Raw genomic sequence first — 13885 nt, forward strand, 5'->3', positions numbered from 1 at the left:
CGAACCTAAACCTAAACTCAACTTAATTCATAATTACACATGTGTACAAAAAGTTCAAGATGAGTATATGTTGTGTGTTCACCCATGGCCCCTCCCAGTGACCTGTCACTGGTTTCCGGCCCAGAGATTGGGAGCCACTGGGCTGCACTGGACGTAATACCGTGGACCAATCTGCTGTCATACGGAGCGGAGGTCAGCAGGCCCACCTGCTCTGGCACACACACACACCGCCCCTGCCCAGAGCAGCCCCCCTCACCTTCTGTGCCTGCCTCCCTTCCAGCCAATGAGAGCCCCCCCCCTCAGCCACAGCCCGCGTGAGTGGTCTGGAAAAACTGGCACCCTTCGCCGTCATTCCCAGTTGCCGTGACGATCCTTCCGGTCGTTGGCTTCGGCGGGAATGGCTCTCCACCTCCCCCGCTTCTGTCTCCCCCATCTGGGGGGAGGGGGTCACCCGGGTGATCTCCGCTGCCGTCACCCGGGTGATCTCAGCGCCGAGGTGTCAGGTGTGCGGGGCGGAAGCGGGTCTCCAGCGTTCATCTGGCGGGTGTGCGCGGCTACGCTAACGAGGAGGCGCTCTTGATGCCCAGGAGCGCAGAGCAGACAGGCCCCAGATGCTGGCCTTCCTGTCGTTACGTGAGCTGGTCTGAACGATGTGGGTTACGGGCCCCCAGCCTCGGTTCTAGGACTCCGGCCAGAACTCCGGGCCAGGTTTCGAGGCTCAGAGCTCAGCGTGCGGACGGGGAAACGGCCCGCTGCAGCGGTTAGTAACTGTGGAAAGAATGTACGCACAGGCTGTAATGACACACAGGCTCCGTGCAAGACTGGCAGGGCTGAGAGACAGCAGGGGGAAAAAATAATACATTAATTCCATAGTATATGGATTTCATTTAGCAGAAAGTTCTTGGCTCTGAAAACTCTCTTTTTTGGAGTCATATATGTGAGATTCCTGTGAGGCTTAATGACGTTCAATTCTGAGCTGGGGTTGGGTTAATGGGAGCGCTGGGCATTGTGGGATATGAGAAATGAGGATGTGAGGGTGGGTGGGGACACCGGGTTTGGCCCGGGTGCATACTGCAGACGTGGAATTTTAGGAAACCTGGAAACCGAAGTGTGCACATCGCTTACTTCCCTCCCCTGACCGTGTATAAAAACAGCCCAGAGACTTGTTAAAAGTTTAATATACTGTACAATAACTGTAATTGACTTGAATTGCCAAGTTTCCCTGTCACAGTCTAATTTATCAAAGGTCTATGAAAGTTTAATGACGAGCCTGTTCTGCGGCAGCCAACTCCGTCTAATTCACATTAGAAGTGTTTGGGCTCTTCGGAACGGCTTAAAAAAAATGTTGAGGTGAGATTAATTACTGTATTGTTCCCGGAAGGGTCCTGGCTGGCTGTTTTTAACGCACTGTCCTGTCTGTGCGTTTGTTAAAACAGTTTGTGTGGTGCATATGGGGAAGTGCTTTAGAAACCACACAAACAAAGGCAGCCTGTGTTCTCCCAACCCCACTTACCTGTGTGGAAGGTGGGCTGCTGGAAAGCTGACCAAGCGAAGCGCTTTGGAGCGTGTTCCATCACATCTCATCCGGTGTCATCGGTCGCACTGGAAAAGCAATGAGCAGTCTGTGCTAAATCCGATTTGGAACAAGCGCGCCCTGTTAACGGTGGGGAAACGTTATGCCATGGCAGTCCTCTTTCGGTTCAGCCCGCCGAGTCGACGCAGACCTGAAATGTATTATTAATATTTTGGCAGGGAGTGTGGCTATGAATGACATGCAATGCGGGGGCTTATTAAAAATAGTTATCTGTGCCGGGTGGCCTTGGAGAGGTGAGGCGGGCTGATTAGTGCTGCATTTTACAGCTGGCAAACAGGCAGACGGAATAAGTCGGCAAGGACACCCTGTTGAATAATAAACTCCCGTGTAGCCAAATGCGGCTCATGACACACAGCATAAAGCAAGCCACTGATCCACACCAGTAAACCTTTTCAGCATCTCAGAACTCGCTGCTGATTTAATTTTTTAAAAATATGTTACTATTATTTGCATTTTTGCTCAAATTGTGATAAGGATTTGAAGAACATTTGGATTTATAGACGAGGAGCTTGGTTTTTTTACGATACATTGTGCCGGCGTTCTTCGGGACATTGGCAGTGACAAGGCTACTCAATCTTCTCTTCAAATATAATAAAACTGACCTCTCCGCTTGGGCACTGTTATAGGCCTGTTTGCGACTTGACTTTCCTGCTCAGTGACTTTAATCTATATCGCTGCTAGAGCTGTCAGTTATAAAGAGTCACTATCGACAAGCTCTCAGCTCTCCTCCATCTCACTCGCTAAATATTTTTAGCTTGTAAAATGTTTTTGTTGCCTGTAAAAAGGGTGATTCTTTTTTTTCTTTTTTTTTGGTGTGGTATTGACATTGCTATAATACCATAATCTGTGGTATGAAAGTAATTGTTATCTAAGATGCATAAAATATCATGTGGTGCTTTATATATTCTACTGTACTATAGTGTGTCCTGGTCTCACGCCAATTCGACCACAGGTGACAAAATTTTCGGACCTCTGAAATTGGTCTCTGTGTTCCGAAATCTGAACATTTTTTTATTTTTTGACTACATTTTATTTATTTGAATTAGACCTCAAAACACAAGACACAATGCTAACATGAATGAGGCTAATATAAAGTTCTAAATGGTAAAGGGCGTCCAAAAAGAGACCAGCTAGGTCAGTGTACGTTCTGGCTACATGGAAAAAATGACAGTGACAGTGTTCATGCCAGCTAGTTAACTAGCTAACCTATAAGCTTTTAAAAGTAGTTTCTGATCTACTTTGCTAGCTAGCTGACTACTTTTAAATCGTGTATTGTTATACATGCTAGCTATGAAAACGAAACCTTTGGTTGAGAAGTCAATACAACCAAGAATTTATCGGCAATGAATGGCAAAATAACACTTTTTGCCAGTAGATGGCAGCCGCGTATAAGAAATAGGGAGAATGGGATTTTCTTTACTTTAGTTAGCTAGTGTAGCCCGAATAGATTCTGCTCTCAAAGATTTAATTTTTAATGCATATTTACAATGACCTATCAAATATTAATTGAACCTCCCAGTGTAAAAACCTTGGAAACAAAAAATATGTTTTAGGTGAAATGCCCTAAGGCTAACATCAGCCTGCTCTCCATCAAGGTATCAGCACAGATCATTGACAACATGCTACAGTCATGTACAGTGTCGACTCTAAGTGAAACAACATTATCACAAACGTTATCATCACATTGCATCCAGCTAACTTATGCACATACTAAATACCAGCTGCGATATCTCAACTATTAATAATCATGGACTCGAGAGAAGTGCATTAATTGCCACTACTAATGTATTACTTTTATTTATTTACCTTGTGTGCACTCTGAACAGGTTCACGAAAGCATGCACATGCGCACCAGTGGCAGAGATTAGTTCAGAGGTGTACTTTTTTTGGGCTACTGGTTAGGAACAATTAATAAAATGTGTGAATAAATATGAAAATGGACAAAAAAGGATCCCAGACTTAAGGACACAGGAGGGGCTCCATCACGGCTTGTTAGATCACCCTGTTTGTCTGCTTATGTATCTATCCCAGCATGCTGTACTTACACTGTTATGGATTCTGTGAGCACTTTAGCCTAAGATGCACTTGAGGGTCAGTCCAAACTGCTCTATTAATGGTCTCATTCTGTGCAGGAAAATGTCACTCAGTCAAGTACCTCTGATATTTTGGAGAGGGGGATGAGGCCTTGACCTGTCCTGCTGCTGAAATGCTGTTCCTCCAATCGCAGGTACTGGAAATGTGCCTAGTTAAATTAATGTCCTTTCATCGTGCTGCTCATTTACCAGAGACACTCGGGCCAAGAGTACAATGGCAGGACATTTGCAGTAAATTAAACCTGCAGACCTGTGGCTTATTTGTTGCTTTTATTTTGGACCGTGACATTTGACAATAATCGCCCCGGTGGAAATGCGGCATCTCCTCATCCTGTTCCGACCTGTTTGGCGTTCAGCTGCCTGAACCCGTGCCAGGCGGGAGAGCTGGGAGGCTGTTCACCGTCGAAATCGGCCCTTACACGCTCTACGTCTGACGGCACCTGCACAACCTGGCCCGTGCTGCGAGCTCTCTGACGACGGCTCTGCATTCTGCGGTAAAAATTCCTGAGCACGTTGCCTTTCAATTCTCCCCTCCTCTTGGGGGTGGGGGGGGGGGCTTTGGGGATTAAGGTTATTGCGTTTGGGGGATGGGGGGCGGTGTGGAGTCTAATCTGATGGCCCATGTGGTCAGCGAGGAGTTGGATAATGAAAGGAGAATAAAGCGTCTGAATGATGCTGCCCATTGGCTCTCTGCTGAATGCCCCGGCCTTCCACTCCCCGCTAATGGACTGTGCGGTGTGCGTTTCACAAAGAATCAGAAACATGCCTCATTCATCACACACGCTGGCAGCTTTGTAGAAACCAGCCTGCTGAGCAGAACATTGTTAGATTCTGTTTATATTGAGTTGAGTGTTTAATTATCAGGATCTTTACATCGAGTTACATTGTTATTGGGAGTGTAATATGAGTACAATATGTCTGTTATCCGTATTATTGCTGCACGTGCTAGGCTTTGGTTGTTAAAACTCCCTCTGAAGCTTTCAATAACTGCCGTTTCATTTTCAGTTTTCAGTCTTTCAAGCATAAAAAAGAAATAAAAAGAGATTCCGTTGCTCTCCTTTGTAGATTAAAACCCAGAGCTGTCAGAATCTCTCTCTCAGTCTCCGAAATATGCAAGCACATAAGATAAACTGTCTGTCCTTTTTACAAACAGCTTAAACACTTTTACAAATTAAGGGTGAAAATGAAATTCGCACGATGTTATCCCTACTCTAGTGTTTTGCAAAATGCAGTGTTTTCGATTCACTGCAGTCGCAGGCCTATTCCGGCTGTGAAATTGGGAGCTTGCGACGGCGTATGATTTCCGGGTGATGTGAGAAACACTAGACGCGTGTGTTGGTGAAGCGGAGTGAGGCCGTGGGGGCGCGCCCGGGCATAATGAAATGGCGGCTCCCTCGCCAGCTCCACATCTGTTCTCATGAATAAGTCTCATGAATAAGTGAGGACGGACACGGTCTGAGGACGATCCAGTGTCAACAGCGCGAGCAAGGGACAGAGCCACTGCCAGCCCCCCCCCCCGTCTCTGACACCCAGCACAGCTCTGGAACAAGGGGAACCCTAAAATACCACCGCAAACCGCCTACTGCTATCTGTCCCTGTGCTCCACATTGGGGTGTTCTTGTGTGATTGGGGGAAAAAAAATCCAGCTTAGGCACTCTCCCCAGCTAGCACTTTTCTGGGGATCAGGGAGGATTTGGGAGGACAGTTCTGGTGACAGCAGGTGGATTTCATCTGTCGGGAACAAAGGGGTTTATGCTAAATAATAATTTTGCTTTTGCTCTGGGAGTTCAACAGTGTATAGCTGCCACAGTTACAGGTGTAGGCAGGGACTGTTTGGTGATAAGTAGAGCAGGAGGAGTGTATGGTTTATAAACATACAGTATATAGTTCAAGATAGAGTTTGTGTTGTGTTGTCAATCCTCCCATTATGCTCTAATGAGTGTATGAGTTGGTCACTGTTTTGTTAAAGTGATTGGGTAAGGATATTTTGACCAATCCTGCACAGAGTAGAAAACTGTGCAGGGAGTGACAGTGTTGAAGACTATGCGGGGAGTGACAGTTGCATCCACACACAGGAGGTTACAGTGGAGAGTTGTGTGACTGGCGATCTGAGCCTGGGCAGAAGATTAGTGTTCAATCAGAGTGGATTTTATGTTTCTGACACCACATGACTCTCACGGTTCGTATTCCGTTTGTGATTCGCCTTGACCCTCCTGTCCCAAAAGACTTTTCCGTAAAGCTATCGGTGCCGATTCTTCAAACAAATTGATGGTACCAGCAGGTAAGACGCACAGTTCTTTATCGGGGGATGCCAGGAGCATCTACCGCAGGGTGGGGTGTCCCCATTAAGTGATGGTGTGTGGATGAAATGCGTTGCCGGGTGGGGACAGCAGAATTAAGCGGGTTTTATTTAGACGGTAATCCTTCATCGCGATCGCAACAGCTCGTAAAATGTCCCGGCGTAGGAAAGGATAAAGCTCCCGGATTATCGTAGACCCCTCCCCCGTGTTTTCCTTTCTTTTCCCCGCATCTTTCTCCTGGCTGCACACACCGGGAGCCCCAGCGTAAAGCGCAGGACCCTGAACGCTCTGAGGCTGCCCTGCCATGGAGTAGTGAGGCTCGGCTGCAGCAGGTGCGTTTGCTTGGACGCGGGGCGCGGTGTCTCCTTTCCTTTACTCGTCGTCTGCTGCTAATATTTCCAGATATTAATTATTCAGGGATCGCCTGTAAGCGGGGAGCCACTTGATAGCGTGACCGCTAGGGGAGGGGGAGGAAGAATAAGAGAGGGGAAAAAAATAGCCACAACTGGAGACCGGGTGTAACGGCGATACCTTACACGTCATCGCTATTTTTTCCCCTCCCTTCCTTCTCTCCTATTCTTTTGATGTAAGTGTAACTGAAGACCTGAAAGAAAACACCCTGCTTTCCCCCCTCTTTTCTTTCTCCGATGCTGGTTACCTGTAAGCAGTCGAGCCTGGGCCGGTCTCAGAGCTGGGACACACTCGGGGGGAATGAAGGACACTGGGACAGGGAAGGCAGCTACGACCCCCAAGCTAGGACCTCGGGCCGGAGGAATTCGCTGACCTACGGGGTCGACGGCGGCGGCTGGTACGAGCCGGCTCCCCCAGGGGCGCGTCCTCCCGAGTCGGAGCTGAAACGGGATCCCTGCTCGTACCAGGACTCCCTCTGCAACCAGGGCTACCAGAGCAGGCATGAGCAGCCGGCCATGAGGAAGAGCTCCGTGCCCGAACTGAACAGCCATTACGACCGGCCCGGGATGGCCGCCAGGGCCCCTGTCCACCCTCAGGATTACTACCAGCACGACCCCCAGCCGGCAGGGCGACCTGCCGAAGACCCGCGGGGCTTTTACAGGAGCGAGCAGCACCACCCGCTGAGCCGGTCCAGCCAGCTTTACGGGATGACCGCGGGGGGTCGGCCACCGTGGGAACAGGGGCAAGGGAGACCCGGACCCCTCCCCCAAATGCCTCCTCCTGCTCATACCCCCGCTCCCGGTCCTCCTCCCCCGCCCCAGGCCCATGAGATGAGTCGCATTTACAGAGATCCTGCCACGGGGAAGATGATGGCAGATGGCCACCGTGTGCCCACCAGGGACCCGTCTCCAGGGCGGTATGCCGGGGAGCCCCCCTTCCCACGGTATGCTTCCGAGCTGCCCCCTGCACCTCACTCTCCAGGCAGGCTCGCCTACAGCGACCTGAACGGCCGCCCCCTCGACCCACGGCAGCACGCAGCCACCTGCCTGGTGGTGGATCCGACCGCTCAGGGGATAGACGGGACCCTTTCTCGGGGAATGGTGCTCAGGCAGGAGAGCCCCACCGGGTACGGCCACGTGCCCATGCAGAAACTGCCCTACGACCCCAGCTATGACCCCAACGTTTCTATGGGAGCGCCCGGGGTCATGGCCGGCTCTATGGCCCCCTCTTCGCACGTCCCTTCAGGAGCGTCTCTCTCGGCATCTGTGTCCGTGCCCATGCTGTCTCCGGCTCCCACGCCAGCTCCCGTACCCACCCCGGCGCCGGCTCCGTTGCCCCCGGTGACACCCACGCCCGCGGCGGACCCAAAGAGGAACGCAGACCCCGAATACCTGGCACTCCTGCGCGGGGAGGGCCTGTCGGAGAGCACCGTCACCTCCCTGCTCCAGCAGGGCTTCGACTCCGCCGCCATGCTCTCCATCATGGAGGAGAACGACGTGCGCTCTGTGGCCCCCAACCTGGGCCAGGCCCGGGTGCTGTCCCGCATGGCCCTCAGCCTCAAACGACCCGTTGAGACGGCCGCGGTCTCCCCCCAGGGCCCCACCCGGCCCCGCTCCAGCAGCTTCAGCCACCGAAACGACCTGTACCTGCAGCAGCAGGGCCTGGACCCCCAACTCTTACCCCAGCCCCCCAATACTATGCAGACCATCCCCGTCTCACCCAGGGTGGGGGAGATCATGGGCAGGAGGCCCAACAGCGCCCCCTCTCAGCAGCTCTTTGAAACTGCCGGCTACCCCGGCATCCGTTCCCCCGTGGGTTTCCCTGGCAACCCCGGTGCCTATGGCAACCCTGCCCCCCAGGGCCGCCCCATGTCAGCTTACGCCGGTTACCCCGGCAACCCATGCTTCACTATGTCTGCCATGGCGCCTCAGCAACAGCCGATGCTACCGCCTATCAACGCCATGGCTATGGTCAACCCCAAGGCCTACTCCACCAACTACACCGTACCCATAGAGCTGATGAAGAGGGCGCCCAGCCTGCCCGCCGTCTCGCCCATGCACAGCCCCCACCCCAGCCCTCAGCCCATGCGCAAGGCCGGGGCCCAGGCCGAAAACCCCATGATGCCCGCTGGCTCCTCCCTGCAAGTGCAGAACGCCTCCAACCAGAAGCTCACCCGTAGAACTGGCCCACCGGTCATCGTCTCTACGATGCCCTCGCCTGACACAAGTAACCTTCCTCCTACCTCCTCTTCTTCCTCACCCCTAGCCTCTGTGTATACCAATTGAGCATTTCACCTTGTCTCTAAGGTTGTGTTTCTGGTGTTCATTATACAGTTTGACAAGGACGTCATGTTTCATTCACTAAACAGATTGCATTTGCTTATATTATCAGAGCAATGCTCCCTTTGTGCTGAATGAAAATGTTTCAGGTATTAAAAGGCCTGAAATTAAGAAGTGTGCTACAGAGAGCCTTGCTGTGAAGCGAAGCGCCTGAAAGAGCCAGGTCTTTTGAAAAAGAAAAAGAAAAGACTGATCTTTTGATACTTTATCTGTATAATTACCTTGGCTCTTAGGGTTAGAACTAGAACTCTGCAATATGCTTCTCAACGGATATCGCAGCCTTTCAAATATAAAGTGATTATCTTACAGTTGTGTTCATTTGAAGTGAAGTTGCACTTGCACTGTGTGTGTATGCATTTATTAGCATTTTTGCGTAAGTGCACTTGTTACAAATAGTGTGAACATTATCGTTCAGTAGTTTTTAGATGAATAGGTTTCTCAAACCACTCTTGACAGCATATTTAGTGACTCTGGGGTGTAAAATGGAGAAGACCATTCCCACGGGGGGTGGGGACGATGGGGCACTCTCTCCTCTCTCGTCTGAAACCATGCTCCACTCAGTGGCTTAGCCAAAAGGACAACCTTTCTCTTCCACTCGTTAATTTTGATCTAATGTGATCTGTCTGCAGTGGGGGCAAGAAAGGGTTCGGAATATACCAGAATTCTCTATCTCGAGGGCCTTGGTCTGGAAATGACCACTGTTCACAGGCCCGTTTGGAAACTGTTAAATTTGTCAGTCTGGTGCAGATATTTCATGGCCTTGGTTGTGTCTGTCCTTGTCTGAGAGCTGCGACCACTTAATGTTCTACACCATCCGTGTCCCTGTGATAGTGTATGAATTCCCCTTTTCATTCGGTCCTTATACATGTTTTTCATTAATTCATGAAAGAATCTATCAATAAAATATTACAGTATAGGCTACTCAATTACGTGAAGGTTGCTCCAGTCCATTTCTTTGATATCTGGCTAATACAAGTGTTTAAGTGTAATGTTCCAGAACGTTCCAGTCATTAATAAATATCCTGTGTCATATTGAAAAATAACACTCAAAACTGCATTGAAACGGCATCCTGCAGTTAAGAATGCTCTCTTACTGTCGGCCGTTAAACAATTAGGTTTTTACCAAATAGTCAGAACAGTTGTTAGAGTGAGAAGTCTAATCCTCTGTATTTTTCAATGCGTCTTAATCCGGAGAGTCCACAGTTCATCCAGCTGGGAGCTAATGGGTTTCAAGTGTCCCCCTTGTGTTCTAGTAGAATGGGGGTGAATTTAATTAAGAAATATTTTCACCTTCCCAACCTGCGGATGTGAAACCGCACACGCCATGGGGAGGGAGGCGGAGTGCGGGAAGAACGCGCCGCCGTGTTTCAACGCCTCGGTTTCTTAGCCGCCGCTTAAAACCCGCAGAAAATGTCTCCTCCTTTCCAAGGTCACTCGAGCGGATATTCTCCGCCCCGCAAGTTAAACATTCTTTCGTAACAACGGGCCTATTTGCGTGCGGCTGACATTTGTTGCTTCTGCAATTTCATCTGTTAATGGACAGCCTGCAAAGCTGGTCTGAAAGCGTATTCCTTAATTGTCTGTTGCTAGGCAACCTGGGTTTTGGTGATAATCAGAGAAAGATTATCTTCTCTTGTAAGTAACTGGGAATTGTTTTGTTGAAGTGCGGCCCGGTGGAAATTGCTTTAAAAATTTGCATTTTCTGTTGTTTTGTTCAAAGGGGAGCCTTTAGCCGAAGATGCTGAAAATAAAGAAAACTATGTGACAATGATTGTGTGTGGGCAGTTAAGTGAGCCCTTAAAAAGAATAAGAAGAGATGTAGTTTATTTGTCTCTGAATATGGTGGTCTTAAAAATGCAGATATGTTCCTGTAGCTACAGGGACAAATCTATGAATTCTCTGGCCTGGGACAAAATACATTGGGAGGGCAAAGATTGTTCATATATCATAGGTGGGTAATTAAGAACAATTGCCCAGTTACCCTTGGTGAAGGTTTTTAGTGATTAGGTGGAGTGATTTTGTTGGATAGATTGTGAAGCTGCTGTGTATGTATAGTAGCCGTAAGGCATGGAAGCCACACCTGCTCCCTCTTCCCTGATTGGCTGAAGTCTGTGAGGCAGTCTTTAAGAGTAATGCGGATAATGGCTGAGTTGGCCTTCCCCCCTGGCACCATAATGGGGAGGCGTCCTCACAACGGCCATGGATGTGTCAGGCAGCCGCAGGGAGAGCGCCCCAGGTTAGTGACGCACAGCGTGTAGCCGCCCTACCCCGTGTGGTGTCCTTCCCTGGTACACTACTTAGACCCCTCCGGTAGATTACAGGCAGCAAGTGTCTGCATGTTGTGTGTTTTCATCCCGGCTGCTTGGCTAGGCCCTGGTCAGTCCACAGCTGATCTGTACTTTTCTTTTGCTGGTAATCGGGGCGGGAGTAGAGGATTTAGTGAGAAGGAAAGGCACACAAACCCCCCCCCCCCCCCCCCCTGAAGGGCACACTAACCCTGCCTAAAGGGCACATAACCCCCCTTAACGGGCACACTAACCTTCCCTACAGGGCCCACTAACCCCCGCCTAAAGGGCACACTAACCCACCCTTAAGGGCACACTAACCCACCCTTAAGGGCACACTGACCCTCCCTGGGATCACGGGGAAGGGTTAATCGCTCCTGAAACCCCCCCAGAGGAAGCCACTGCTGAGCTTGACGGTTGTGTAACCTTTCCGCGTATCGTCACTGGGAGCGGCTAGAGGCGGGGGTCTGTTAGTTGTTCCCCTGTCCAGGAATGAATTCCCTCTGTTCTCTTCTGACATACTTCACTGCACGGTCATCTTTTCCCCCGCATGGATTTCTGTGTGTGCATGCATGTGAATTCATTTCAATAATGTCCACATCAAAAAAAAAAAAAAAAAAATCTGGTTATAAGATTTTTCCATAAGTGCCTTTTAGAAAAATGTTAATCTTTATGCTGTATGATAGAGGGGAAGTGGGTTGGATATTATATGAAATTCTTTTAGTTCACAGTTCATTGTTGCTCATCTGTTGTTTAGTGCAACACATGCTACACATGCTAACCTGGGCCTTCTTCTCTTCAGCTTGGGTTAATTGGTGGAGCTGCTGTAATTTTTAGAAACAGTTTGAAATGACCAGCCACCAGCTGTTTCAAAACATAGCTTGAGCTGGTCAAACAATGTTGAGTATGGAGCTGGTCTGAACTGGACAACCAGCTACCAGCTGTTTCAAAACCTAGCTTGAGCTGTTTGTTTCAGCAAGGCTGGACTGCAGCTTTGCTGATATAGGTTTGCTAGCGCAGTTTAGCTAGCATAGCTTTGCTAGCGCAGCCGTATGAGCATCCCTTCGTGGGTGTACCTTTGCTAGCATCATGTCAGTAGCATAGCTTTGCTAGCGCAGCTTTGTTAGCACAGCTATGTGAGCGCAGCTCTGCTAGCATAGCTTTGCGAGTGTAGCTTCTCGATCTGAAGGGGACAGCCAGAGAATGTGGCCAAACTGACCGTTGCTAATTGAGCGGTTTCAGTGTCTTTCTTGGCAAGCTGCTGGTGGGGGCAAGCGGGCAGTATTCTGGGGGCAGTGGAATCGGGTGGGGGAGGGTTGAGGGTGGATCTGTGGCTCTGTCAGGCCTGACCGCAGGGAGGGATTAACGTGGAAAAATCCCAGCGGCCATCTGTACCGTGGAGGAGGGTCACAGGCAGGAAATGCGTGTAATCCCGATAGAATGAATGAACACAGATAATCCCTGTTTCAAAATTATACGTGTAATTTGATGGTTCAGGGGCGGACACGCTTCTCGGCAGAGTAATCCGACATCTGTCCTTTATTTTTCGGCTGGATCACACGCCAGAGAAGACCTGAAGCAAATCGGGCCCGGTTCTCGCTGAAAAGAAAGCGTGTGAAGGGTTCTTTATGCAGTTTTCAGTTTTCAACATTATCAGATTTCCTTCCCATTGTTAATCTCCACAAATCATTTCATGCGTGTGTGTTAGGATTAACAGATTAGCAAAGTGAGCCAACTCAAAATGGGGAGTGGGGGGTGAAATGAGATTATTGGTGGGGGGGGGGGGGGGGGGTGCATGAACAAACCAATAACACAAGCATCCAGCTCTTTCATGGCTTCTGCCCCCCACCCAGCCCCTTAACCCAGGACCCTCAGCAGAGGTTGGGAGGGGAGGGGAGGGGGAGGCAGGTAGGGGGTTTCTCTGGGGGGTTCATCCTCCCCCATCCTCTCTTAAAACCTCCACCTCTAAGCACTCCTTCCACCACCAATGCTTCACGCCTTACGGTTCTGAAGTTAAGAGTTCTTTTTATTCAGTTTTTCTCCTTTTTTTTATTTCCCTTCCTGTCATGCTGGGATTCGTTTTTCATTTCTCCAGCGTGAGAGTTTGCACACTGGGAGGCAGGGCTCGTCCCCATTTCTCCTTCTAAAACGCATGTTGCGGCAAGACTCTGCTGGGATTGTCCCGAAAGGAAAAAGATGAAAAGGAAATGGAGATTGGGAGCGAGGCAGCATCTGTATTTTTATTGAGAGGGAAAGAGGCTTTTCTGCCCACCCGCCACCCCCCCCCCCCCCCCCCCCCTCCCCCTCCATCCTTTCTTTGTCTCCTGCCTCGTTCTCTGTGCCAGGCCCCGGTCACCCTGAATTATTCATTCACCCAAAATGAAGACCTCATGGATATTGAATTACCGCGCTCTAGCTAACCTTGTGTTTAGTAAAACAGACTCCCGGGATGCGGCTTGCGGGAGATCTGGGCGTGTTGTCTTGCATCTGGATCTGTGTGTGTGTGTGTGTGTGTGTGTGTGTGAGTGTGTATGTGTATGTGTGTGTGTGTGTGTGTGTGTGTGTGTGTGTGTGTGTGTGTGTGTGTGTGAGTGTATGTATACACATTATACATATATACATTTCCTTTTTACCGTGTTGCTCTGAACCCTGTAATTTTCAGGTAATTTCTGGGCCAGCTTCTGTGTGAGATGAGCTGTGTCTATGCTATGGACATCTCTTTAGACATTCACCATGTGACAGGTGTGTCTGGCTACAGAGGAGACTTTCATACCTAAAACTACATCATAATAATAACAATATTAATCATCATCATCAATGTCATCTGAAATACAGGTGATATTTACATAAGGAAACCCAACTT

General features: G+C 49.6%; 1 protein-coding gene across 3 annotated transcripts in view; it reads left to right on the top strand.

Moving 5' to 3' along the window:
• The window catches only part of LOC133118264 (C-terminal-binding protein 2-like), a 96237-nt gene that overhangs the window by 46852 nt on the left and 35500 nt on the right, over positions 1–13885 (top strand). The window contains exon 1 of one of the 3 annotated variants that reach the window (XM_061228106.1): positions 6635–7491. The exons of the other annotated variants lie outside the window; for them this stretch is intronic. Within the exon in view, the coding sequence (XP_061084090.1) occupies positions 6635–7491 (857 nt within the window). Of the gene's footprint in view, positions 1–6634; positions 7492–13885 lie in introns of those variants that run through there. 3 annotated transcript variants of the gene reach the window in all.

The sequence above is a fragment of the Conger conger genome, chromosome 18 (assembly GCF_963514075.1).
Source record: "Conger conger chromosome 18, fConCon1.1, whole genome shotgun sequence".
Classification (NCBI taxonomy): Eukaryota; Metazoa; Chordata; class Actinopteri; order Anguilliformes; family Congridae; genus Conger; species Conger conger.